Source organism: Pteropus medius, unplaced genomic scaffold (assembly GCF_902729225.1).
Source record: "Pteropus medius unplaced genomic scaffold, Ma_sr-lr_union100, whole genome shotgun sequence".
Classification (NCBI taxonomy): Eukaryota; Metazoa; Chordata; class Mammalia; order Chiroptera; family Pteropodidae; genus Pteropus; species Pteropus medius.
The window spans coordinates 4120440-4148330 of NW_024353908.1; the positions used below are offsets into that span (position 1 = coordinate 4120440).

At 38.1% G+C, this 27891-nt stretch overlaps 1 protein-coding gene across 8 annotated transcripts in view; it reads left to right on the plus strand.

Annotated features, from left to right (window-relative positions):
- The window catches only part of EIF4E3 (eukaryotic translation initiation factor 4E family member 3), a 337156-nt gene that overhangs the window by 12933 nt on the left and 296332 nt on the right, over positions 1 to 27891 (plus strand). For 6 of the 8 annotated variants that reach the window (XR_005650442.1, XR_005650440.1, XR_005650443.1 and 3 more), the window contains exons 2-6: positions 3046 to 3118; positions 11756 to 11850; positions 13428 to 13488; positions 16079 to 16145; positions 19521 to 19676. Coding sequence is in view for 5 of the 8 variants with exons in the window: in XM_039851696.1 (XP_039707630.1) it covers positions 3046 to 3118; positions 11756 to 11850; positions 13428 to 13488; positions 16079 to 16145; positions 19521 to 19676 (452 nt within the window). In the remaining 3 variants the exon portion in view is untranslated. Of the gene's footprint in view, positions 1 to 3045; positions 3119 to 11755; positions 11851 to 13427; positions 13489 to 16078; positions 16146 to 19520; positions 19677 to 23929; positions 25916 to 27891 lie in introns of those variants that run through there. The other 2 variants (XM_039851699.1, XM_039851698.1) reach the window with 1 other exon arrangement.

A 27891-nucleotide genomic window follows, 5' to 3' on the forward strand; every position in this document is an offset into this window, starting at 1 on the left:
TGAGATTGAGGCATATTAGTGTTTTTCAGTGGCTGTCAGGATCATATTTGGCTTGCAGAAGAATGCCATGTCTTCCACTGGCCAAGCCAAATATTTACTACCATCAGAAGTTCCGACAACACCGTTTTGTTATTTTGAAACCTATATATTCATAAAACTGACCAGCAGCTGGAAGGGACCTTTAAGATCACAGAATCCACCTTTCTCTATTAAGAAATTAGGAAAATGAATTTCTACAGAACCTGACATATTTTCTTTCAGGCACTGATACATTGGCATCATAAGATGTTAATCAGAATAGAGCTATCGTTGTGGCCCTGTCGGTTTTAGTGAGGACTTCCCTACCTTGTTCTGTTGGAATGATTATTATTCTAAGAAAGTTACATGGACACAATCTGTTATTAAAAATGGGATTCAGCAAAAATTGTGGACTTGATGGGAACACACCAAGAGCCAGTTGCAAAACCTCATTTTAAAAAATGTAAGTATGGCTTGACTAGACAGTTCAATCAGAGGTAAAGAACAGGAAATCTCAGGTGGTCACCTGTATTCAAATCAGGTTTTTGGGTCCTTGCGCAAGTTACCAAACCTGTCTAAGCTCTGCCTTGCTCACCTGTGTAATAGTGAGTTATCATATCGACAGCTACATAAGTAGGCTTGCAAGGATTCAATGCTGTAATGAAGGTAAAATTTTTAGTGCACTAGCAAGAATTCAGTCTATACATACTAGCTACTGATATTGCTGCCTTACACTAATCAACACTGCCTAGCCCTTGTTTCATTCTAGAGCCCTTTCTTGGACTATGGAAATTAGATTTCCTCAAAAATTTTTGAAGAAAAAAGTTGATTGAAAAAAGTGAAACTTAGGGGACCTAAATGATTTTGTGTAATTGCCTCCTATACTAGAATATGAGTAAAAGACCAGAGACATTTAAAAAAAGGCATGTAAATAAAATGTTCATCAATGAATTTTCTATTAGGTTAGATGGTGTTATCCTCACATTGTATTTGCTTAAGTTGACATAATGCTGTATGAAGTGGGCACTCAAATTATTCTTATTCTAAACCATCATATATTGAAGTGCAACTTTAAAAATTAGTAAAAATGTGAAGTATATGATTTTAAAATGAAAAAATACAAAGTACCTTTATTTCCTTTGGGTCTAGTGCCCCAACCTACCACTTTGTAGGGAAGGAGCCCTGTGTACCCTCTCCTGTGTGCTCCGAGCAGGCTGCGGATATGTGTGCTAGGCGTGTTCAGTGGGGAGGACAGTAAAACTCTTCAAAGGAAGAAAAATCAGTATTGGAGTAAATGCCAATAGATTTTCATATAAAACAATAGAGTTTTTATGTGTATTGGAAATCTCTTCAGAAGAAATTTAAGTTTTTTTTATAGTATTTTCCCCTATTCTTTTCATAATTTAGTCACTGCCTCCCCCCCCCAAAACATAAAGCCCAAGTGTTAAATAGCACATCAGTACTTACCCAAGTCAGGACTTTACCACCCCCAAACCCAGACAATCTGGGTAGAGTAGTGGGTGCATTGCAGGCCCAGGCACTGTCAGAGTAAGGCACTGGTCAAGTACCTTACTCTTCACCACGCTCTTCAACATAGTTATTTTAGGCTTCAAGTCTGGCAGCAAAATGCAATCATGGTGGTTATTGTGGATTTCCATTTTTAAAAAACAATGTCTTACTTATTTATAAATAACTAGAAATGAGTTGTAAACCCAGTGTTTTAGATAGATTTATTTATCAGACTTTAACTGCTAAATAGGAGTCCCTTGTTTGTCCCCAAACTAGTTCATAATTGTACTTCCGTAGTGACTTCCAGGCTAGGGAGCTGATTTCAGAAATGTATTTTTGATATTCAGATTCGACACCCAGGGAGCATTCATTGGTCCATAGGTATAGGAATGTCATCTCTAGAGCTCTGCCACTTATGCCTCTTGCTCTCCATCACCTCCACCACACACACAGGCACCTAGGCATGGTCTTTTGCTTTGCTGTTACCTCTACCTCTGAGCTACGTGAGTTTTGTGCACATCTCCACTGTGTAATATTTTAATGGCTATCCAGGAAGCCCAACATCTTGAGTTCCCTGGAGACTGTGGCTCTGAGGGTCAGTGGCTCTGAGGGTCAGACCCTAGTGGATCAGCTATGAACCAGTGCATTCTCTCAGCATGCTTCTTATTTCTAACAGACGTGGGGCTTTCAAGCATTATTTTGAGTGGTAAATTTTCACCTTAAGCCCGATACAGCTGGATCCCAATGTTTTTGAGCTAGACTGCTAATTCAGTATAGGGAGAAAGAAAAGTCAGTAATTGAGAGTCTTAACTTCTAAGGATTGATGATACCATGCCATGTTATCCTCAATCCCAGGAAATGGTGCTGAGTAAAACTAGTCACCTTGCATGGTTTTTCTGGTGAATAAACCTGTAGTATGTTGCCATCTAGTGGAACACATAGCAAACTAAAGATTTATATATTCTGACCACAGAGTTCAGCAGAGCTCATTAAATAATCCAGAGAAAATAACTGGAAGTTTTGGAAACACATGCAAATTCAAGTAAAACTAAAGTTGACTTTTAGTAATTACGTTTTCTTAAGGTCAGGAAAAGATCACTCTCTTTCTCAAGAGTTCATAAGTATTTACCAACAAGTTTTTCAAACACACCCAGGTTAGGACCCTGCGTTTTCATTGTCATCTGTACAATAGGCACAGTTTTTTATGCAAAGTCCTACGTAAAAGGCATGGTTATTACAAGCTTATTTTAATATTTTTTAAAATGTGATTTTAAGGTTTCCAATATCTTTCTTACTTAAATTTCCTTTCTTTTTTTTTTCTACTAAAAAAAAAAAATAGGCTTATTTTTAGGAGAAGCAAACCCATGACTTCACAAAATAGGAATTTCACATTTTAAATTCTAAATTGGTCCCAGAAATGTCCAGTGCTGTGGTTTTAGACCTATTTGCATGAAGACTTGCTGGAACACTGACTACTTGTCTTGCTGTTTTTTTGCCCTTTTGCTTATGTTTGCTTAGATCTCTCCCTGGTGCCACAGCAGCTGAGTGTGCATCAAATCTGAAGAAAATCTACACAGTACAAACAGTACAGGTAAGATCAGAAAAGGGGCACACCCAATTAACATGGTTTATGTTGGACATTTGATCATCCAACTTGAAAACTGCCACTGTGCTGGAAGCTCCCATCCAGGGTTCTGCTCTGGTGACAACTCTCACGTCCATTTTGGTGCAGCTGCCCTTAACTAAGTCGACCCCAGAGGCTGACTGAGCACATGCCTAAGTGGCCTGCTCTTTTCTTTGTGACCTGCTAGAACTTTATTACCTAAATCTTTCAGGGACCCTGATGAGCAGCAGACTGTGCTGTGGTTTGGAAGACATTGATCTTTGTCCCCATTCAAACACCAGCTCGGCCACTCCCTTTCTGAGCTCTGATGGTAATTTCTGAGCTGTGATCTATGGTAATTTCTGATCTAGTTGGGAAAATGACATAACTATATGGAAAGCAAAATAACAGTGCTGCCATAAATAACCATTCAGTGCCAAGTACAAGCAGCATCACAAGGCAGCATGCGGGCCACTGTCCAGATGGATAAATGCTCTCAGACTTCGGGAAAGGCTTCCCCTCACTTCTCTCTTGAGGTGATTACTGATTTTTGTTACCCCTTCCCAGCAGTTATTGTATAACCCTCAGAGCACTTGATTTTCAAGCCTGTCCTCTTATGGAAGTTCTTAGATCCCACTTAGATTTTTTGAAGTACTTTCTAGACCTTTTCCTCTCCATTATGACATTGGATCATCAGAGATATGCCTAGGATTACAGAGTGGACAGGCAGACATTGGTAAAGTCAGGTTAAGCGGTTTCAGGTTAGTTGTTCTGATTCTGCATGATAACACAGCATTTGGTTGAGCTTTGGCATCCAGCAGCAAATTAGGGTCTTCAGGGACCACTTTCAAGTGCTCAGTCTGGTACATACTAGGAAATAATTTCTTAAAGACATTCTTTAAAACTACATTAGAAGATAATTTATATCAAGTAAGTGCAGATTTCTTAAGTGTACAGTTTGATAAATTTTGGCAAAGATATGCAAACATGTAACCATCACCCAGATCAAGATAAAAATTGGCCATCATACCAGAAAGTTCCTTCGTGCCCCTTTCAAGTCAGTCTTTTTTTTCTAGAAAGCAACAGCTGTTCACACTTCTCTCGCCATATGTTAGTTGTTTTTATTGAACCTCATATAAATGGAATCACAGTGCTTATCATGCCTGGTTCCTTTTTACTCAGTAAATACTGAGGGGTTGAATGAATGAATGAGAAATTAATAAATGAACCATGTTCCTGAGTCACAACGTACTGCTCACATAAGGATTCATTAAGCTGTAGGCCATACATTCCCAATGGGGGCAAAAACTGATTCTTAGGGGTCAAAAAAATGTTAGTCTTTTTATGTATACAGTACAGACATACATAGAGTATATAAAAAGATGTACAGTCTCTCTGTGGTATTAAAATTTCAACAGGGGAATGATTAGAAAAAAGGGTCCTTCAGGTACAGAGGTGATAATGAAATACTGCTGTAAGTTGTCAGGAAGTTCTGTCATATCTCTGATGTCTCTGTCTCTGTCTCTCTCTCAGTTTCCTCAATTGTAAAACAGATAGTAACTGTCTACTCCCTCAGGTTGATCAAGGGTTAAATGAGATTGCATATAGTTTTTAGTTGTGCTTGGCACTTAGTAAGCCCTCAGATGTCGGCAGCTCTTTACAGAAGTGTTGTTGGATGCTACCCCTCCGCTTCACCAGGTGATTGGTGAGGATGTGGGCCGGGGTGGGCAAGTTGCTTAAGTTCTCTGTATCTCCTTACTCATGCCGATTATATCATGAAGTTGTGAGAATGAAATGGCACAGGAAGTAAAAAGCAAATAAGTAAGTGCCCAATAATAATAAGCTTATTTACTATCATTTTGCCGCTTCTATTGAACACCTTTTTGTACTTTCCTCAGTCGTGTTTTATGTCAGAAAACTGTGTACTACTACTTCTAGGTTATGTATATCAACCAGTTATACCACAGCTAGCACTTCTACTTATGAAAACATATCTACCTGATCAGTAATTTTGGGGATTGCAGCCATGACGTAGACCTTAGTATTTAAGAACTAGCTTAGGTCTCATCTTAAAGTTAATAGAGGACTTACTTTTGTCCCGCCATCCTTTTATTCTGTGATTGTAGGCTGGTTCTTGAACTCTCACTCTGTCAGCACTAAAAAACTGCATCCCTAATCATGTCTGTGTTTTCCTCCTATGTATGTTCGAATGAAATGTAAGAATCATGTGTTATTAGTGATTCCTTTACATGAAGACAATGTATCTTTTGTGCTGTGAGGCCCTTGAGCAAACTGAAATCTCGATAGTGGGGGAGTGGGGGGTGGGAATTATCCCCATTTATTAGCCAAGGAGACTGCAGCTAAGAGGTAAGTGGCCCCACACATATGGTGGAAACAGCCAGTCATGCTGTATCTCTAGGATTAGAACTCCCTCCCACTTCTAGTTCAATTCTCTTTCTTTAACTCTGTCCTGACTAATCAGTGGAGAAAGTGGGTGCTTCCAGATGGCCCAGTGACCCCTCATGAGGACATTGTCATCAAGGCCAACAGTAATTATCTTCGCGTGAACTGAAATTTGTTTCCTACTTTCCTGCCCTTCTTGGAAAATTCCATTTTTCATGTAGATGTGTTTACAAGATGCTTATTGATTTCTTTTATGCTTCTGTAAATGTTTCCAATTTTTCCACATTTCTCCTGTGTTTTTATGTCTTGAATGGATGCTGTACAGAATAGAACACAGCTTGTGAAGCCTGATTTTACCTGTGGGAGAATGAAGAGCTACCTGCCAAATGTAATTTGCAAGGGTTATCTCCCTAATTCCCAGTATCTTCCAGCCTTGCTATCTCAAGACCAAAAATTCCATTCCTGAAAACTTATTCCTGTGCAGCATTCTGTCCCACCTCAGTTATTTGTGTCCCATTTCAACAGTGTTCTACCTAGTATTTCCCATAAGTCAATTGATTTTTTTTAACATAAATTTATGTAAAATTTATATAAAACAAACTTCATATATCTCCTGTTAGTGGATACCCAGCATCATTTCTCATAAACATAAAAGGACACACACACACACACACACACACACACACACACACACACTATTAAAATTAAGAAAATGTTCCTTCTGTAACTATGTACTGCCACTAGTATCAAGATATTATCCCTTATCAGAAGGTGTGGAGTTGTGGTGCTGTTATAGGTCATTAAATCAGGACAACAGATTGCTTTTCAGGTCCCTGGGAAATGAGGCTGTCCCTTTCAGAAGGAGAGGTCAGTATCGATGATGTAGAATGATGGAAAGATTGATTGAAGTACACACTGCCCTGGACACAGAAGGGCAGCCCTTGCGGGTGGTGTCCTGCAATAGAATGACCTAGAATGAACCATTTGAGTAAAGGCGTAAGGCTGAGAGAAGACCAAGAGAAACTCCACACCAAAGAGAGAGAAAGAAGGACAAGAAGCAAGGTCTACTTCATAGTTTTATCTAGCACAGACAAATGAGTATGATAGGATTCTTTATTGTCATTTAATTTGTTCATTATGAGTATGATGGGATCAACATTTGTAGTCACAGCTCAGTTGTGCAGAAATAGGACTGAAGTCAAATTACCCATAACCCTCCATGTCTGCTGGCATGCTGGCAGTGGAGGCCATTGTGTAGGTGAGATGGGGGATGAGGGGAGAGATTAAATTTTGCAGAGTGAAAGTAATTTAGTCACTTTACATGTAAAACCTGGTCTCTTCTGAAGGAGATCAGAATATACCAACCCCAAATATGCCACTTACCATAAGGATTATCTTGAGTTGAAGGCAATTGAGAAACAACAGACAAAAGAGTTGCTCTCTGCCTAAAAGCAGGACTTAAATTTCCCTTTGTAAAGATAACATTAATTGCCAGTTATAAAGGTATCCCCCTTTCTTATCACTTGAGTCTGCATAACAGGCCTTAATAAACAACCCTTATCTACCATATATTTCCTAGTCACCTTACCACCTCTAGGGGCCCAGATCCCCTTTTCCTTTGTCTAGTCACTTCTTCACAGCTTATCACCCTTTGTTAAAATGATATATAGGCTTCTAAGTCCAAGCAGTTCTTTGAGTTTTCTATGAAGTCCCTGTGTACTTAAAAAATATTAACATCAATAAAGAAGCATCTACCTATGGGCTATACCCATGGAGCAGGATACACACTGCTCTGCTCTGTTTCCCCAACGTTTCTCTGGAGGTGCTCTCTCTCATTCTCTCAAAGTTTGAACCCTGTATAGCTCCCCAACTCGGACTTTGTTTTTTTATTCATTGACTTTCTGTGTGGTGGGAAATTGCCCTAACATCCTTTTTTTCATCTTCTCAATGATCAGTCCTGAAAACTTTGGCTCTCATTTTAAGTCAAGTTTCTTTTGGAAGTCAAAGCAAAACCCATTTCTCTCACAAGTGACCAGCTCTTGCGAATCAGAAGCACTTTGCTTTCACCTATTGTGTCTGCAATGAGTTAAAAACATCCATTAAGCTCTTCAGTAGTCGCCTTTGTTTCTGGTTCTGCCTGCCCTCACCATAAATGTTATTGATTCAGTTGGTGGGAAGCAAGCCTCAAACAACTAGAAATATCTAATGAATGAAAATATTTGTTTAATATTTCAAAAATACTCTCCTGCTTCATATGCTATGACCCTCAGAAGAAATCCTGGACTTGTGGACATTTCGTTTTGGAGGCATATTTGCTGAGTGTTTTGTTTTATACCTGTTGTCTGTCACCACATGGCATCTTTTTTTCTCAAGTATTTTCTATTCTTTTTTTCCTTCAGAGCATTTTAGTAGAAAATCGAGAACATTTGCCAGTTTTCCTAATAATGAATAGTTATCTGTTTGGCAGAAGATTGTCAGATGAGGCATAATTGCTTCAGTCGGAACTAGTAAATTGGGGACTTATCAAGTGGTCATCATTGTCCAATGAGTCTAACCACACCTTGCTTCCTTACTTTAGGTCTGCCATGCACTTTCACTGCACATTTAATAATAGAAGTATCCAATGAAATTGCCATATGGACCCAGTTGCACAGAGAGGGAAACTTAGGTTTCAAGAGTTATGTGACCTGTGAGGGTTATCCTGGGAACTATCCTGGCCATAAATCCTGGTAGACTCCACTGGATTAAGACTTCATTGGACAACATCTGACCTGCCTTAGTTCTTCAAGAAGTGCCAGAATGATGCTGAAGAGCTTGCCCACCAAGGAGTAGGTTCTGTATGCAAAGGCTGTCCCTCATGCAGTCCGCTCAGTTCCCCAAGGATTACTCACAGTGTCACGAATGCTGACTAAATAAATGATGCCCAACTGTTACACTTCACCTCATCCTTAGATTGTCATTAAGGCTTTTGAAAAAAGCACTTGGCCATCATTAATAAACGCCGTGCTTAGGTTTAACTTTACTACGATCTACTGTTTACAGGCCCAAATAGAATTAATTATAAGCCTAATTGCTTTGAAATCTATTTACAAGGTTCCATCTGTAGTAAAATTTAGGTGTTTCAACTAAAAAAAATGCTTTACAAAGAATATAATCATGAACTACCAAGCTTCCAATGAACCCTTTCACTTTCACAGGGGAGGAAGAGGGTTTAAAGAACTATTTAATGCCAGGTCCTTCCTTGAGCTATTTCATCATCATGCAAACCCAACCAGTATTCCACATATCGAATGAAAACTGTCACAAGGAAATAGGCCAATTTAATGCCACATATGTTTTTAATGTGGCTCTTTTCAATGATGTAATGACATATTTCACTCCTGCTTTATTTTCATGCACAAATATGCAAATATGTGCTTTAGTAAGTATATTAAGTCTATTGCTGTTTCTTCTTGGGTTATAATCTGTCAGATTAGCCAAGACTAACAAAATCAGTTGTCTGTTTTTGTTTTTGTTTTCAGGAGAAGTTTCTAAAGCTATGAATCTTAGCATAATCCTTAGGATATTTCTTACTTTGGAATAGGAGAAAGATTTTGTTTTTTTCAAGAACTTTGGCAAGGTGTGAGGGCAGGTGCTCTGGTGTGGGATGCCTTTTAGAAGACTTGAAGTTTGCCAGTACCAAAGTCCTTTCAGTTTAACCTAGGGCAGGGATTTTTATTTTAGCATAGTCTTGTCCATAAATTCTACACAGGTCATTACCACATCATAGTGAGAGTCCCAGGCTAGAGCTAAGGCAACCACCATGCTGGGTGCTGTTAAGGGCATCTGCTGGTGAGAATACATCTTTAAATATCTCCTCATTCTGTGATTCCATGACCTGGTCCATAGCTTACAAGATGAGAGAAAGATGTGCCAAAAACATATAGTAATATCTTCAAATGAAATAGCTTAGTGGTTAAGAATACAAGTTTTGGAATCAAACTGCCTGACTTCAAATTCCAGCTCTACTTATTCTTGTGCACACTACAGACATTGAAATATTGGAGTAATCTTATTCTTTGAACTAAGAACAAACCATGTATTGGGTAGAAACTGTAGGGGTGGAAAAATAATTTTCTTCCCACCTTTCTAACTTCTGCTGGCTGGGCTAATAATCAAATTAACACAAGACAGATTAACAGGAGAAAATGACCTAACTTATTACATGTGTACTTACAGGGGTTCCAAAGAATATGAGACCCGAGGATGCATTGGGCAGTTGAGGCTTGTATGCCCTTCTGGACTAAGGAGAGGGAAGCAGGGCTCTGGGATTTCAAAGGGAAAGCAGGCAATTCACAGGTAGATGAGAAAGAGCAAACGTGTGGTAAACAAATTTGTGCTGGAATTTGGAACAGTGGGACACAGAGGGGAATTAAACAGACATGCTCGGATCCCGTCTGCCACACTTAATTGGTATATGCAGAGGTGAATATGCCAAGGCTGCCTTCCTGAAGCAGGTTCTTCTGTCTGAATTCCTTTAGGCAGGAAAGGGGGAGGGTTAAAGGTTCTTAATGAGTCTTTTGTTTCTTAAAAATGACCGTCTTAAAATAATCACTGCCCCAAAAGGCTTGTTTTGGGATGGCAAACTCTCCTTCCCCGTCAGTACTTTCCTAAGGACAGATACCATTTGAGGACCTACTGTTACTAGAAATCTATTTTCAGCTACTCTCCCCATTAGCACCACTTTGGTACAAGGGATCCAAGACACTCATAATTAATAAACCTTCTGGTAGTTTTTTGCCTTCAGGTTTATCTTCACAGTTTATTGTTGCTGCCCTTGCAATTAATTCAGCTTTAATTTTTACACAAGACAGGCTCAAACAATGAATAAGGATTTTTGTTAAACATAGATAAATCTTATTCCAACAATGCCACTCCATTCATGATGCCCTAGGATTAATTTTTCTAATTGTTCTATTGTTCGTGCTGTTCTTTTCAGATCTACTAGGAGATGCAGAAAATCACTCTCTACTTACCTCACCACACAGAATGATAGTTCTCATGTGTGTAGTAATTCTCTGATAGCAGAGTGATGCTATGGTCCATTCCAAACAAACTGGGAAAGATTGTCTTTGTAAACTTAATCCTCATCCTAATCCTGGTGGTCATACCAAACAGTGATGCTTGGGCAGGTTAGTCTCTGCCTGAGTTTTCTTATAGATAAAACAAGAATAATAATAGTACCTCTTAGTAATAAGGTCATCATTAGGATAAATTACAGAAACATGTAAAAATTCATAGAACAAAACCTGGCAATATTACTTTTACTGTTGTTATGTTACTCTTTTATTTTTATATAATCTGTTTCTGCCTACCAGCTACTCTGTGTCTTCATTAGTTCCAGCTGCTATAATAGTACCATAGACTGGGTGGCTTAAACAAAATTGATTTGTCACAGTTCTAGAGGCTGAGGTCCAAGATCAGGGTACCAGCATGGTCAGGTTCCGATGTGAGCCCTATTCCTAGTTTACAGGACAGAGAGCCATCTCCTTGCTATGCTCTCAATACGGTGGAGATAAAGAGGCCATCTCTCTTTCTCTTCTTATAGGGACACTAATGCTGTCATAGAGGCTCCCTCCTTATGACCTAATTACCTCCCAAAGGCTCTACTTCCTAATACCACCCCACTGGGGGTTAGTGTTTCTTTGTATGAATTTGAGGAGAACACAGACATGCAGCCCATAACATCCAGTATCTTGGGCTACTGAGCTGTTCCCTGTTCATTCTAGGAGGGAAAAGGAAAGAGGACAGCATGTAAGGTGATTCTTCTTTGCTTCTTCCTTTAGACCCCACCCCCCAGTCTAAAGCATAATACACTCCTTCTAAAAAGAAGACAGAGTCTGTTACAGAAAATATGGTTCAGTACATATATTCAGCATTACAAGCTTTAAAAATCATTGGCAACGTCCTTACCCAGTTTTATGTGGAGATACATTGCATAGGAATGTTTGCTTAATAACTACAGCTTTATGAACATAGAAGTTGGCCCAACTTCAGTGAAGAACATTCTTTAACGTTATGTTACATTTTCTAGCAGAAAATTAGAACACTAAGAATGATCTATTTTGAATGGATAGGACTTAGTGAGAATCTGATTGTTTCTTTAATTCATTAATTTATAATCTAGTGACACAGTAAAAAATTAAAACTGAGTGTATTAAACAATGTGTTTTTCTTTTAAAGATATTCTGGAGTGTATACAATAACATTCCTCCTGTGACTAGCCTGCCTCTGAGATGTAGTTATCATTTAATGAGAGGAGAGAGGCGACCACTCTGGTAAGTGTCTGACATTAATTTGAGGTTAAGTGGGAGAGAAATGATTGTAAACCTCATACTTAATCATGTTGAATTGAAATGCCAAAGCACTTTTTCCAGGAGATGTTGGAAAGTAATTTTAGTTATTACTTAATTATGAAATAAGCCCCTGCCCACCATCCCCTTCACTTTGGGCTCAGGATGGTGAGGAGGTTTCTCCATGTGCATCCACCAAGCGCCCCATTGCAGTCTCACCACAAATAGGTCATTATTAGAGCCCAGAAGGTACAAAGCAGGCCTTTGTATGGGTGTTGCATCATTTGAGTTTATTCTTTCGTTTGAAAAAGCTTACAGGCTACTGTGGGGAGCTGAGGGAGACAGATGTGGTATTCACGCCTATTGTATGGTTGAACAAAGATCATATCACCTCAGACATCTCTCTCACATGGACCACATAGAAAGTGTGTGGTACTGATCATGGCCCAGGGTCTAGGGGAAGGTATCCTTCTTTAATAGCTTGGTGTAGTGACGAGGGTGGTAGACAATGAGCCAGTTTGCATAGACTGGATTCCCAATTAGTAGTAAATCCTTATATCATGTCCCTCAACTGTTCTAAATTATGCACTCATTAATAAAATAGAAATCTATCTCAGCTCCTTTGGTAGAAAATGATAGGAACCTAATCTGAAATGAATTTTTTAGCCCCTGTAACTGAGCAGTGCACTGGTAGGGCTGATTTCTGGCAGAGCTGAGGGCTCAAATGTTATTAGAAACCTGATGCTCTCCATCAGATTTGCTTTGTTTTCCTCTGCATTGGTTTAATTTTCAGACTCTCTCATTTGTGGTAGCAAAATGGTTCACAGTAGCTCCAGTCTTACACCCTACAAGAATACAGACATTGGCGTTCACCAGTACCAGTAAAATGCCAGGGCCTACTCTCATTGGCTCACATGGGTCACCTTTCCATCCCTGGCTGGTCACAACCACTAGAGAGAGGCAGTATTCTTGTGGGCAAACCTGGGACATTAGCCTATCTTTGAAGCTAAGGTGTGGAATGGACCTTATCTGAATGCGCCTGACTTATAAGAGTAGGGAACAAGTGGCTCCTTAAAAGAAAATTTGGATGCTCTTACCAGAAGAGGGAGCAAATACTAAATGGGAAAGCAAAGCAAATTCCCACCACAGGGGCTAGTTCTCCTAATAGACCTATGACACAAGGTTGACAACAAGAATCAGATGAGGCAATGTCGTGATCATGATATTGAAATATAAAGGCTTTTAACAAGTGAAGCACTTGTATTAATTTGTCCATCCCCCGATAGTCTAGGGAACCTCTCATTACCACCTCCTTGAGGATGAGAACCTGGTGTCCTATCACCTTTCCTGCCCTTGTAGTTACTGAATTTCATTTTCTTCCCTCCCCATCTCTATCTTCTTCCTTTTTCTTTTATCTTCTTGTTTCCAATAAAAGGACTGAGGGAGAGTTTATTGAAGAATGCTGGGTTTTTTTGGTTTTTAATGTCATCTGTTGTTAAAGTAAATGTATGTAGAACCAGTTAATTCTTGAATGTAACTTTAGATGTTGATCTTTGTTCCAGGGAAGAGGAGAGTAACGCAAAGGGTGGCGTGTGGAAGATGAAAGTTCCCAAGGACAGCACGGTAGGTTTGTTCTGGTCCTTTTCTAGACCTGGCAGTGCTCGGGGTGGGTTTTGACTGCAGATGATGAGCAGCCTGTGTTTTTCAGACAGCCTGCCTGGTAGTCCCAGGAAGAGAAATTCTCTTCTGACTCTGCCTTATACTGTCACCTTGAAATTACATTATTGTGCTTCTCTATAGATGTGGTGTAATAGTTTTACTATGCCATATTGTCTGAAGAGCTAAATGCCTATAACCTTTACAGAAAGCCTGTTATCTTTATGGTGGTCATTTCCTCACCAGGTCTTAACTAACACATGGAAGTTGGTTTTACATAGCAAGAAGCAAGACCTTTCTACTGAAAGCTCATCCCTCTTCCACTGGGGGCAGAGTGGTTCTGAGAATGACTATGGCATGGAGAGTGAGGATGCTGGGAAGGCCTCACATCTCACCAATCTTAGGGGGTTCACATGAGGCTGTGCTAGCTTCCCTCTGGGGCTGATGAGAACCTGATTGGAGGGATGGCTTGGTGGGATGCTGGTTTGCAGTGGCCAAGCCTCAGAAACCTCGATTTCCCAGAGGTGGGCTCTAATTCATCATACTGGCTGAAAATGAATGTTCAAATCTGTTCTTAAGCCCTGGGAAACCAAAAGCCTTCTTTGAAATAGATGAAAGGGTAAATGCTACCCATTCTCACCTTTTCATGGTTTCTTTCATGTATATAAGCTCAAAGAATTGAAATGTCTTCAGAGATCCATAGGCTTGAGCTGGAGTCATTTTCCTATAAGCACATACCTAAGACATGGTCAGATTTATTTGTGAAAGATGCAGACTATTAGTCAAGATATGTAGCTCCAAGATTTGCCTGTTATTTGACATACATATTAAAAAACGTCAGGGGAGCAAAGAACAAAACAGGTAAGTAAGGCCTGTGAATCCGCTCTGTTCCCCTTAAAAGGGAAATGAAAGCAAAAAATATAAGAGAAAGAGACAATGTAAGTTATTTTTTTTTTCAATAAGAACAAGTTTTCCTTTTCATTTTCATTAATTTCTGACACTAGACTTTGAATTCTAGTAGAAACAATCATGATGCCACCTTTCAGTGAAAAGAGGCTGAAAAGCACATTTGTCCTTTCTCTCCTTGTTAAGCCTACTTGGCCACATTCAGTCACAAGTAATAACACTTCATGTCTGTACCAGTTTCCTTATCCTAAGCAGTTAGGTGCATGCTTAATTGTCAACACGTGGGAGTCTGGTGGGTCAACCTTGTCTGAATTCAAAACGAGAGGGAACTTTCCCTTCCCTAGCTTCTTGTCTCTACCCTCAACTTCATCACTAACAGTGTAAGAGACAGAAAATAGAAGGAATGATTTCTAGGTGGGAGACAAGTAGACCAGAAGGGAGGGTCTAGGAAAGAGAAAAGAAAATCCTCTTTGAGAATGAGAGGTCATAACGGTTAATTGCTGTTGTTTTGGTTACAAATTCAGCTAGGCTGCTTTCAGTTCATTAGAATATAATAATAAACACTGTTATTATAGTTAATTTGTATTGAGCCCTTGGCATATAGCAGGCACATAGCTTTTATGGAACGGTTGAGTCCTTTGGTTGCAGTCATAGTGCTAAGTCCTTTGAATGCATTTGTTGACTAATTTTATGGTCACAACAACCCTGGGAGGTGGGCTGAGGTGGGCCCACCTATGGAAACTGATGCTCAGAGAGGTTGATAACCTGCCAGGGTCACAGATACTAAGCAGCCTCTCAGGATTCAGACCTAGTTCTGGAAGAGTTCAGAGCCTGTGAACTAGGGCAAGGAAGATAAAAGGGACCAAGAACTTTTCAAGGGAGAATAACTGGAAGAAATTTTAGGCCTCCAATAATCTTTAAGTGGATCCTGGCTGTTTGTTGGATGGCATTAGTAGATCTTGAGTAGAAAGGACTCCATTTTTTCTCACTAGTAGGAGGTAGACCAGACCATGCACTAATTCTTCTGGGCAAATGTGTACATACCCTTATAAAGTTAGCATAAACAGTCTGTCTCAAGTGAATAGAAATTTGCAAGTCTCTAGTATTCGATAAACCAGAAATTTCCTCAAGTGCTCTTTGCTGTGTAACCTTTGAAGTACCTTATAAACTGCAAGAGAAACAGAGGAAGAGGTTTTGAAGAGACAGATTTTGCTAATAGCATTAATTTTGAATCAGAGAGAGGTAAAGAAATCAGAAAGTTATGTCATTTAAATGCATTTCCCCCCATTTTTTGACCTTCATCAGGGCTTTCACTAAAGATTAGCTTTATGACTTTGGACACAAAGTTTGTGACTTTAGATCACTTGTATTTATCTGTGTAAAGTTATTTGTCAACCAATACTATACATGCCAGTATTGTTGAGTGTTTGCACTTGTAATTTGGAGATGTCTGTGGGCTCTAAATATGGGCATGGAAAGTGTATGTGAAGTTACGGAAAATGTGACTTGTTTAGCTCCTGGAGATAATTGTCTAAAATATATATATATGTGTGTGTTGTTTTTGTTTTTGTTTTTTTTTTTTTTTTTTTTTTTTTTTTTTTTTTTTTTTTTTTGGTTTTGTTTTTTGTTTTTTATTCTTTTCCCATACCAGTCCACAGTTTGGAAAGAGTTGTTGTTAGCGACTATCGGGGAACAGTTCACAGATTGTGCTGCTGCAGGTAAAGAAGCCCACAGCTCTGGTTGTCCTTGCTCATGTGTGCTTGGCTTGTGCTTGTTACTTGCAGAAATTTGTTTTTGTGTGTTTTGACTTTTTATATGTTTTGAAGTTGTTTATTTTGTTACTGTGAAGTTACTTAGATTTTTTTTTTCATGTGATTGTGGCATTTAGTGTTATGTTTATATATGTCTGTGTATATGCATATGTATTTTCCCTCATCATGCATCTTAATAGTATCTGTGACCATCTGTCCAAAATAAATAGGCAGAAAGAAAAGAAAATATCAATTGGACTCTTAACTTGTGGTTGGTTTCCTTTCTAATTCTTCTTGAAGGAGAATGTGCCTTTGGTGTCTAGTGAAGTTTGTAGTGAGGTAGGTACAATTCTTTCTGTCCCTTTCAATCCCTTTTTCCTTCCTCCTGTCCCTCTCTTGGTTCCCTGCTCAAAGAGAGCAGTAAAAGGTAGGCAGGGTGAGTTCACCATTATAACCTGACCCCCATAATTGAGGCTAAAATATAAGGTCTCCAAAACTTTACTTGGGAGACCATTTTCAAATACTGAGTGAATTTCCGAGAGCCTCTATGAGTACATTTTTATTTTGTTTTGTTTTTATCATGAAACCACTCAAAGAGGGGAATTGAATTGCTTGTTTAACGTTTTGTTTTTCTTGGGTAGTTCCTTCTGGATGCTTCTGAGGTAACATTTAGAATAGCATTTTTACTGTTCAGCTTTCAGTTAAGATTTTTTTTAATGAATTGGTATTGGCTAATTGGCCCTCAGATATCTTAGACAGTGCTATCTTTAGGAGCCTCTGAAGGCCTAGCCAGTGCTATGGCCATCTTCAATTCATCTCACTAGCAGTTTCAATAATTCTGCCTTTGTTTTGCTTTCTTTTTACACCACTTTTTTATTTACTTAAGACAAAACCTGGGTTAAGATGAAATGATCTTTAAAGTTCAGATTTTTTCTGTCTTAACAGGGAGTGGTTAGCAACTTTACCATATGCAGCCAAAAATGCATTCTAGATGTAATTATAAATTCTGAAATCCGTGGGAGAGGAAGTTATTCCTGTTTCCAGAACAGGGAAGATTATCTAAGTAATAATAAATAGCCAGGATTAAGTAAAGAAGACCTGTTGTTCTGTGACTGCTTTAGGAAATGAGAACACCATTAACTATTAACTTTTAGCTCTTTCACTAACCTGGCTCTGCCACTTGAGCAAGTCAGCTAATCTCTCTGGGCTTCATTTTCTCTATCTTTAAACAGTGGCTCCCCCTCTCTCTAATGTCTTATGCCGCCAGTGCCCTAAAATAATTAGGGTTTTGCTAGTTGAGTCTCCTTATGAATATTACATGTTTGCTGATGGGTCTGCCTTTGCATAAGAGTTGCAGCCTTTTTACCAAGCTGTTTCTGAAAATGCTATGCTAGTAGGCTATGCCTGGTTACCAAAAGCCAAGGCAGACTGAAATGTTGACAGTTCAGCTTACTTAATACCCATCAATTATAGCACCCTCTGACGAAAAGTGTAGAAATGGGCAGTATTAAAGACTGGAGAATGCCGATATTTTCCTAAAAGGTAAGTATAGCGACTTCATGGCCATTCTTCAAAGTGGTAAACTACAAAGTTTCCCTCTCTACTTGATGATTTTATGTTCACATAAAACTTAACACTGAGCTCTAGCGAGTATATTTTGAAGGAGTAAATTAAAAAATAAGAAACCTATACATAAAACAAAATTTTTGATGGAATAATCCAAGTTCCTATTGGATGGCCACGATCAGGTACTATTTATTTATTTATTTTTATTATTATTATTTTTTTAATGTGACACATATACAAAAAAGTACACAAACCATAATGTGTATACCTTGATAAAGATTCACAAAGTAGACAGATCCCTGTAACTGGAATCCAGATCAGAGCACGACATTACCTGCCCCAAGATCCCTCTTCATCTCCCACTCCTCCAAAGATGGCTGCCTGTCGACTTCTAACACCATAGGGATGATTTTGCCTGCTTTCAAACATTTATGTAAATGGAATAATTTAATTTAGTTCCAAATCATACACACTTAGCCATGATCAAATTCATTGAAAAAGGAAAAAAAGAAGAGAGGAAGGGAGGAAAAGGAAAGAAGGAAGGAAGAAAGGGAGGCAGGCAGGCAGGCAGGCAGGCCTTATTTTACTGAAGGTGAATTCCTTTAGTAAATTGGATGTACTTATTTAAATTGTAACTAAATACTAGAATGTTTTAACCTCCAGAAAACAATTGGAAGGACTGATGACATAAATATTTAGATTTACAGATTTACTGCAAATTAGGCAAAACATATTTATTAAAGCAACATTTCGTAATTTCGATGCTCACCTTTCTCATTTTACTTATTGTTGCTAAATATGCATGTGCAAAGAGCTGACCCTATTGTATTAATATGTAATAAACATGTAAACCAGGAGTCAGAACTCTTTTTACTCTAATCATTTCGATGCAAACTGATGGATACAAAGTCGCTGTAAGGGAGCATGTGACAGTACAACAAAACCTTACTTATTCAGCCATCATTCTCAAATATCCACAAGGCAGCCACAAATCTTGAAAAAATAAAATAAAATAAAAACTAAAGACCTACATTAATTAATGTGGATAAATGCTTTAATGTCATTTACTTAAGTACTATAATAGCAGAACCACACTCAGAAGATATTTATTCTTACTTCATGCACAGTGCTAACAAATGGTCATTGATTCTCTAGCCTACAGTTTAAGCTCAAATGCAGAAAGGGGATGGCTAGAGAGAAGCACTAGAAAGCTGGAAGAATTAATAGGGAAGGAGACATGCAAACCACCAAAAGCAGGAGAAACTCAGAACACACTAGGTCCAGTTAGTGTTGGGGCAAATAGTACTAACCACCCCCGAGATCTCTGAACGCCTGATAGGAAAATCAGGAGAAATACTTGCACTTCTTAAAGACAGTCAAGCATCAAGGAAAAGTTCATTCGAGTTCACTTGGCTTTCAGAGGACAGAGTATTATGCAACTCGTTTTAGAAAAAGTCTCATCAAAACAGTAAGAAAAGCTTTGGTAACATGTTAAAAAGGGTAAATTACTTATCTGGAAAATTTGTTTGGCTGGAACACTTTGTTTATCTCTTCAGTCCCTGGTTAAATGTGATGTGATTGCTACAGCTTTTGCCCAATAACTTACTTTTTGTCCAATGATTCTTATTAGAAACAAGTACTTATTATGGGTTCTCTTGTGCCACCTTCTTTTTATCATCTTAGTTATAACTTACAGGTAAAATGATAAGCACATAAAAAACAATGTGGGCATACTTGAAATTTTCACTCATTTCTTTTTCCTTGCTTTCCCCTTAGATGACGAAGTAATAGGAGTTAGTGTCAGTGTTCGGGACCGGGAAGACGTAGTCCAAGTCTGGAATGTAAATGCCTCTTTAGTGGGCGAAGCAACTGTTCTAGAAAAGATCTATGAACTTCTGCCTCACATATCTTTTAAAGCGGTATTTTATAAACGTAAGTGCTTCATTTCCACTTATTACTTACTAGATAATTCTTTTATACTTTAAAAAATAGAAACTGCGTTGCAAATGAGATGAAGGCAGAGTCACTTGAAATTCTATAATACAGAAAGTATTTCAATAAAATATATTTAAGTGTTAAGAAAAAAGTTTAGTCTCAGAAATTAAAATAAGATTTAATTGTCGCGTAAATGCATGGATCAGAAAAGGAGATGCATATTGTATTTATTATTTCAAAGAGTTAAACTTGATCTTAAATTTGTTATTCTCAGAAAAAATTGCCTTCTATTTGAAGCAACAATAACAATAATGTTATTGTATGACCTGGCAGGTAGATGTTCAATCATCCCTTCATAAATAGGAATTTATAATGTATAACATCTGTATTTGTGAAGGAACTAGTTCTGAGCACAGGGATGATTGAATGTCCTACTGAAATGCTAATACTTCCTCATTATGGATGACTGTGACACAGAACTGAAAGAGAATTCACGCGTACTGTTGAAATGTTAACAGTATGAATAGGTGTGTGAACCCATTGTTTCCATCATGATTCATGTTCATTGCTTTTGTGTGCTCTTTTGAAAAAGTCATTTTTGTCATAATGAAAACAGCTTAGTGCTATTACACCAATGTTTGGTGGATCAAACTTCAGGTTACACTTTCAACAATGAATTAGAGTAAAAGATTGACAGCCCAACACATGTATGTTAGATTTCCTATTTTTCAAACTGTTCCAAGTGTCAATAAACCAGTTTTTTCAACTACTGTATTTCATTGAATCTAAGATGCCCTTGATGATAAGTATCATTTTAGTATTACAAAGAAAGAAAAATAAAAGGCTCCCAATTAAACTATGACACATTATTGATTCCAGGGTTTCTCAAATGTGGGAGTAGGGGAGCGCATCTTAGAATTGCTGAAATACACTTCATATATTGTTTCACTTGTCTCAACCCCTTGCCAAAAAGGAGAAAAAAGTCACATTTTGTTTTGTGATCATCTTAGTATGATGGAGGATATTAAAACTAAGTCCTCCTTCTAAGAAATCACACAATCATAGGCCAAGGGATTTTAGATTTTAAGCAGTAGACCAATCAGGTGCTATAGATATTTAGGAGGTGCCTAGCTTCTGAACTGTAAATGAAAGTTTAAATAAAGGAGACAGAAAGGTGGCACTGCAGAAGTCGATTGTTAGCTGTGCAGTGTGGAAATTGCAATTTTCATTCCTTAGGGAACATTAATTGTAGTTTCAACCCAAATCTTAATTGAAAGGTCACTGAGGGTCTTTTCTTTTTTCTACTCCATAAGCCTAACCACAGCAGATATTCTCTGTAAGGAAGTGTGTTTCATTGCCATTTATGAATGAGGCTAAAACATTCTTTCCCACCTTTGAAACAGCTCCACATTTGATTCAAAAGAAGAGAAAAACCATTTGGAATTATTAAGTCACACACTCTAGATTTTTGTCCCACTTCAACAGTGTGACCTTGAGCAAGTCACAACTTCTCATCCCTTTACTTTCTAAATAGCAAGGAGGTTGGTCTTACATGATCTCCAAGGTCCCTTCTACTTCAAAATTATGTGATTAATCTTCTAGGTAACGTGTTGGGTAGCAGCAGGTTCAGCATGATATGAGTGTTTCATTAGATAATTATGCCACAAAGTGGTTAGGCTGGTTTTGGGGGCAGTGGCATTCATCACTTAAGACTAAGCAAGGATGATTCCCCACTTAGCTGTTGTAATTTCGTGAGAGGAGGCAAACAAAGGGGGAAACTTGCAGCATGGCCAGTTGAATCAAGCTGAATAGATACCCTTAGAGATAGATGCCATCGTGATGTTTGTGGGTAATGCAAAACTGGCTATAGTCTCAGTAGAAATCCATATTTTAATGGCATATATTCACATTTAAAAACAGATTATTCAAATAAAAAATTTGAATTGAAAAAAGAAGCAATTCTCTTTATTTTATATGAAGCAGGCAGTCCTTTACTCAGTAGAGTTATATACCACATGCTGCAGAATTGATACAGAAAATTGAGGTTTGGGCAGAAATCTTATTCACAGCATGATGAGGAACAGTTGTAGGGCGAGCTAAGTCAGAAATGGCCAATGCCATGCTTTTACTCTGTCTTGTTAATGGGATCCTGGTGTAAGTATTCACAAGTTATGGGAGCCAAGGTAACGTGACAGATTTTCCATGTAGAAAGAGCCCTGGTATATTCTGTCAGGCTTTCAGCAGGGTGGATGAGGATTGGGCTGTTGATAAGTTATATGAGATTTGGATAAAGATTGGTTATTTGACTAAGAAACTCCCAATGTGCAGAGACCCCACCCCTCAAATTCTGTTTAGTTATTCAGAGTAGCTGAATGACAGATGTCTTTCTTGATGGTGAGAACTATTTAGAACAGAGGTTGGCAAACTACAAACCTCAAGTCAAATCTTCCCCCTCTCTGCCTGCTTTTGTATGGGCTGCAGCTAAGAATGCTTTGCACATTTTTAAAGGGTTGGAAAAAATCAAAAGAGGAACTACCACACATGAAAATTATATGAAATCCAAATCTCAGTGTCTATATATATATATATATATATAAAGTATATTGGCACCTAGCAATGCCCATTTGTGTTCACATCGCCTATGGCTGCTTCATGTTACAGTGGCAGAGTTAATAATTGGCACAGAGACCCTATGGCCCGCAAAGCCTAAAATATTTATCCTATGCCTCTTTCCAGAAAAAATTTGCTGAGTCCTGGATTTAAGCATTTCTGTCATCCCTTTCTGCCAAGGGTAACCTGAGGCAGACAGGGCTTCTTCTACTCCCCAGGACTCTCCCAGTCCTGACTTCTCGACTATCTCCATGACCCATCCATTTGCAGCATTTCAGTGTCTCAGCTATGACTGTCTCACAGTGTCCTTCATGCTTAGAAGTAATAAAAATCTTTGAATAGTCCATGTCTTTTGATTTAATAATTTGGAGCCCAGCATTACCATGAGGTCATGGCTCCCCCACTTGACCCAGCAGCACTGCATATTTTATTCCAGAGCAGACCATATTTTCTTTGGTGTCTGGCATGAAAATCTTCCTTAAAAAGAAAAGAAAACATACAAAGTGAAATATTTGTAAAGATCTCTTGTGAGAAATGTTCAATTAAATCAATTTGGATTACAGGCCACCTTTAGGAGTTTGGCCAACCAAAGGTAACTGTTGGAGCTATAGGTGTGCTTCTTCGAATGTTTTATCCAAGTGAAGAGCAGTGGGGGGATGATCCAGAGGTCTCATTCCCCACCTAGCACCCCATACTAATCTGAAGAACATAGTCCATATTAAAACCAGAGAATTGGGAGGTGCTTAAGAGGTGAAATGGGCCAGCCCATGTGGATCTTCCTAGGACATCTTCACTGCTGGTGGGGTAGGGGGTGGAGGGACAAACAAAGAACGGGGGATCTAAGTCGCCCTGGGCTGTATGAGACTTTTCTCCTTGAGGGACGAGAACCTGCCCTTGCTTCATGATGATGGTTAACCAGGTATAGAAAGCAGATTTTCAGTCTTGCCCATTTGCCTTACCTTGGAGGAAAGGTTATGTATTTTGTAGGTCTCTCATTTCCCACTTCCACTTTTTAAAATTTTAAGTCTTTGAAGAATATTTCTGATAATTTGTATTCTGGAGTTTTTCATTGTAATCAGTAATTTTGCAAGCCAAACAATAGAGCTGGGGGGAGGTGGGGTCAGGGAACATCACTGGGAAAAATAAAAGACTCATCAGCTTTATGAGAGGGCATCAAAGGTGGGGAGACATAATACAATTGTTCTTGCCCTTGTGTTGTTCTTTGCTTTATTTTATTTTTATTCTATTTTCTTTTTTAAGATAGGCTTGTGAATGACCCTGTCTTGGGTAACATGAGGCCTCTCCCCACCCATGAGTTCTGTGGGGTGCATTTACCCCTGCAGTTTTTGCTCAGAGCCCAACATACTCTCTTCATCAGCTTGTTAGATTACTCATCCTCTCCGGCACAGCAAGAAGAAACAGGCAGAATGCCCATTGCTTGTTTATTCCTTGTTTTAATTTTCATTATTACGTTTCTCAGGAAATGCGCGCCTTAGCTAACAGTTACTGGCACAAAAAGGTATTTGAGTTCTTGCCAACATTTGGGGAAACTGAATGAGATGCCTTAGAGAAGGGTTGCCCCATCCTTTGCTTAAAGTTTTCTTTCCTTTTTTTCTTTTTTGTTTTTTTCTGTCCTTTAGCCCATGAAGAGCATCATGCTTTTGAAGGTGGACGTGGAAAACACTAATTGCACTCTGTAAAGAATTCTTTGTCCTTTGCTGATTGGTTTTGGAAACGGTCTTAACAGGAGGGAGAGTGAAGAGAAGACTTGCCGAAGTCCGATGCTGGTCAATTTAGAGTGGGTTTCTGTCCTTGCAGACTGGGCAATTAGGATTCAAAGTGGCAGGTGGGGTCGGGGGGCGATTGTATGGGTTTCTACCGTCACATTACTTGCGCTTTTTTTTTTCTTTCTAAATTCTCTGTCCTTTTTACTCCGATTTTTTCCCCCTTTTAAATTCCTTATTCAATCTAATTATGGTTTTCTACACTCCCCTTTCATTGAGGCACAAGAAATCGGTTTCCCTTTAAGTAGCTCTGCTGTACCTAGTTAATGAGAATATGCGTAATCGTGACAATGCTGCTTTTGAAAATCCACACTGTACTCGGAGGAATACTAGCTGGTGAAACCTGTCTTGATTATTTGTTGTGACACATTCCTACATACTATGCACCGGGCATTGTTTTTTCTGCCCCAGGGAAAAGAAAAACCATACTTAATCAGATTTTGCACTGACAGCTCACACATCTTTTATTTTTCCTTTTTAAAATCTATTTTTTTTTTTAATCTATAAGAGGAAAATAATAGTTGGGTTGCCTAACATAAAAACTATAATCATAGTTGAGGATCAGGATATAAATGAAACTCTAGGTTTTGGACTCTGTCAACATACTTCTAACCAGAATTTCAATTTAGCCTTTTCAAAGGAAGCTTTAGAGTAGTAGGAAGGGATTTCTCCAAATAGGAAACCTTACATTTCTGATTGAAAGAGGAGGTAATATTTTAATTGTTTGAATTAAGATTCTTCTGAATTTTGGGTGTCCGTACACCCTTAAGACTTCCCACATCAATTTGAACACATTTTGTTAAATGATCTTCTTTTTCCTGCTTACATTGTATATCATTTCCAATAATCCCATAGTCCTCCAAGTGGGGCAGATTTTGCCTGCCTTTTTCATAGAGGAACAAGAAGTTAAATCTCATTTCTAGGATGAAGGTGAACATTCACAAAGTGGAATTTTGAGTGCATTCTGTTCATATTAATTATTGAAATTGTTAACATATAATTAATATATTATGTTACCAAAGAAATACTGATTTTAGTAGGAGGAAATAGCCACCCTCTGAAACACAGACTTGCTCAAAATGTGCCGAATTTATTCCTTGATTCTGCAAAGCCCCCTACTGCTCTGCATGAAAAGGGCAGAGTCATTTGAAGATGCTTCCTCCTGCTGGCGTTTTTTTCAGAGCTGGGGAACTAGTGCATGCTTGTACATTTTTCAAAAGGGCCGAGCTCTCAGAACTTCACTGTGCCCTGGATTTTAATTCCTCTTGTAGTGTTGACCAGCAGAGACAGGTGGAGCTATTTCAAACCTCTAACCTTTGTTTGTAAATAAAATTCTTCAAACATTTTAAAGGAGTTTCAACAATATCTATTTATAAAAGCTGTGCCCTTCACTCATTACTAACCACATCAACCATAATAACAATGACCATAGTTTTTTTTTTTTTAAATGCTTTTTTTCTAAACTTGAGTTTTTCAGTCATTTCAAAATGAGTTATAAGGATATCCAGACCCATTTTTCAAAAGCCTGGAACTTACTTCTTTAAATATTGTACTAACATCCAACTTGTTTTCAAATTATTCATCAAAGATTTAAAAAAGGTATTCTGGACATGAATTAAAATTCTTTTTGATAATATAAGTATTTTTCTGATCAATTAGAAAAAGGATATAATTGACTTATCTTCATTATAATTGTCAAATATATTTCCATAACTAAATGGACTTTGAAGTATTTTTATTTTTGAACTTTATTTAAAAGCATTGTAATGACATGTTCAACTTTTGCATGTATGTAGCCTTTGAAGTAAAAGTAAAATAAAATAAACAGGAATGTTAGGCTCACGTGGGTGTTTTCCGTTTTCTGTTGTTTATGATCGTGAAACATGGCTTAACACACAAAGTAGGTGTTTGTTGCTAAGAACTTGTGCAACTGTTTCTGACCCTGTAGAAAATACCAACTGTGAGAAGGATTTAATTTGCCTAAGTTAAGAACCTATCATCTAAATTACTTTGAGAGAATTTTGTCAAATTTTGCTTTGAAAATTGTTTTAATTGAATATTTAGTTCATAGGAGACATTGTATGAACTAAGCTGATTTAATCAGTTTAAAAACCTCTCATTACCCACTTGGATTAAAGAAGCCAATACTCTTCTCAGATACAAGGAAGTATTTTGTGGGACATGTGACTTTTATGTTAGGGCAGTATACCTATCTCTACCAATGCCGAGGAAAGTGAGACTTTTCAATAGAATACTGTTTTGTTTTGTTTTGTTTTGTTTTGTTTTGTTTCAGCCAAAGTCCTTGCAGGTGCAGCCTATACTCTATACATAGAGACACACAGAAACCAAAGAGCTCATTTTCTTGTCTTTGTAATTCCTCAGGGCCTGTGATGCAAAGGCAGGGGCTCCAAAACCACTGAGCTTTTTCTTCTCCCATTTCCCCTAGGTTCTCAGAACTCAGGTGCTTGCTTACACCAAGAAAGTATACCTGTTAAATAAGGACAGATAATATTCATTTAAAGTAACTCGTCTGTATTTCAGTTTTCTTTTGTAAGCACTTCCTGAAGTGCTGACTTTCTCAGTTTTAAGGTTGCATTTCCCTACACCCCTGCCACTTTTTTGCATTTTTCAAATGAGGGAATAGTTTACAGCAAATGTGTGTATCATCTGGCTGTTAAATCCATGGTACAATTGATAAAGGGGGGGAAAAAAAGGAGAAACAATTCTAATAAACTTTAAATGAGTTTAACTTGACTCTAACCTTCTCAACTTTCTTCCTGAATTTAGCTCATGTCCACATCATGTACACGGTCTCAAGGCTTTATAGTTGAAAGAAACTTTGAATAAAATTGGGTCCACTAGACATGATGTACAGTCTACCACAAGATCCTTCACCAAATCTGTCTTTTGTTAAAGAACGTGAAGCTAAAAAGTGACAGAGCTGGGTATTGAAATCCACAGGCTACTTCCCAGTCTAGGCTTCTTTAAACCAAGAACACTCAAAGTTGGGCAACCTAACCCCCAACAAGTCATCCTGATATAGTCTTATCAGGGGCCAGACTGGATCAGATATTTAGTGCTTGATCAGACTATGTATATATAATCAGACATCCTCGTTATAAGAAGTTGTCATTTTTCCCTCTCGCAGTGTTACAGTTTGGTGTTTGAAAATAATCTTAATATGACGGGAGGTGGGCCTTTGCCATGAGATGCTCAACTTGTAGAGAATGCCCACTTTTGTACTTACACAAAACTGACGACACTTGGAGCGATCACATGGTGGCGCTGCCTTCCAGCCAACAGTTTTGGCTTAGCATAATTTATTCGGCTATGTTTGTAATAATTTTGAATCTACTGCATTTCACTCTTATGGTTTTATAAAAATTAGATACTACCAGTAGAAATGTAGCTCTTTTACACCCAATAAAAATGTGTCAAAGCTAGAACTTTCCAGATGTGATTTTAAAATTATCTCAAATCTTAGGCTCTCATTGTTATGAAGAGAAAGAATGAAGTAAAGGAAATGTTTCTTCAAATATTGTGCCCAAAGGGAGAATTTAACTCACATTTTGATTTTTTTTTTTAGCTTTATGAATATGGAACTCCTTTTAAAAATATAAGTCTGCTACTGTTCACCTTTCCTATAGTTATGTTTCTATAAGATTTTACTTACTACAAAATGAATAAGTAGAGGACTGCCTGTAGTAGTTTATTTCTCAAAAGAATATATTCAGTCAGATCAGTTAAAAATTACTTAAGAATTTGATGACTCAGGAATGTAAAAAGCCTATATAATTTTCTCAACAGCTGAGAGGAGT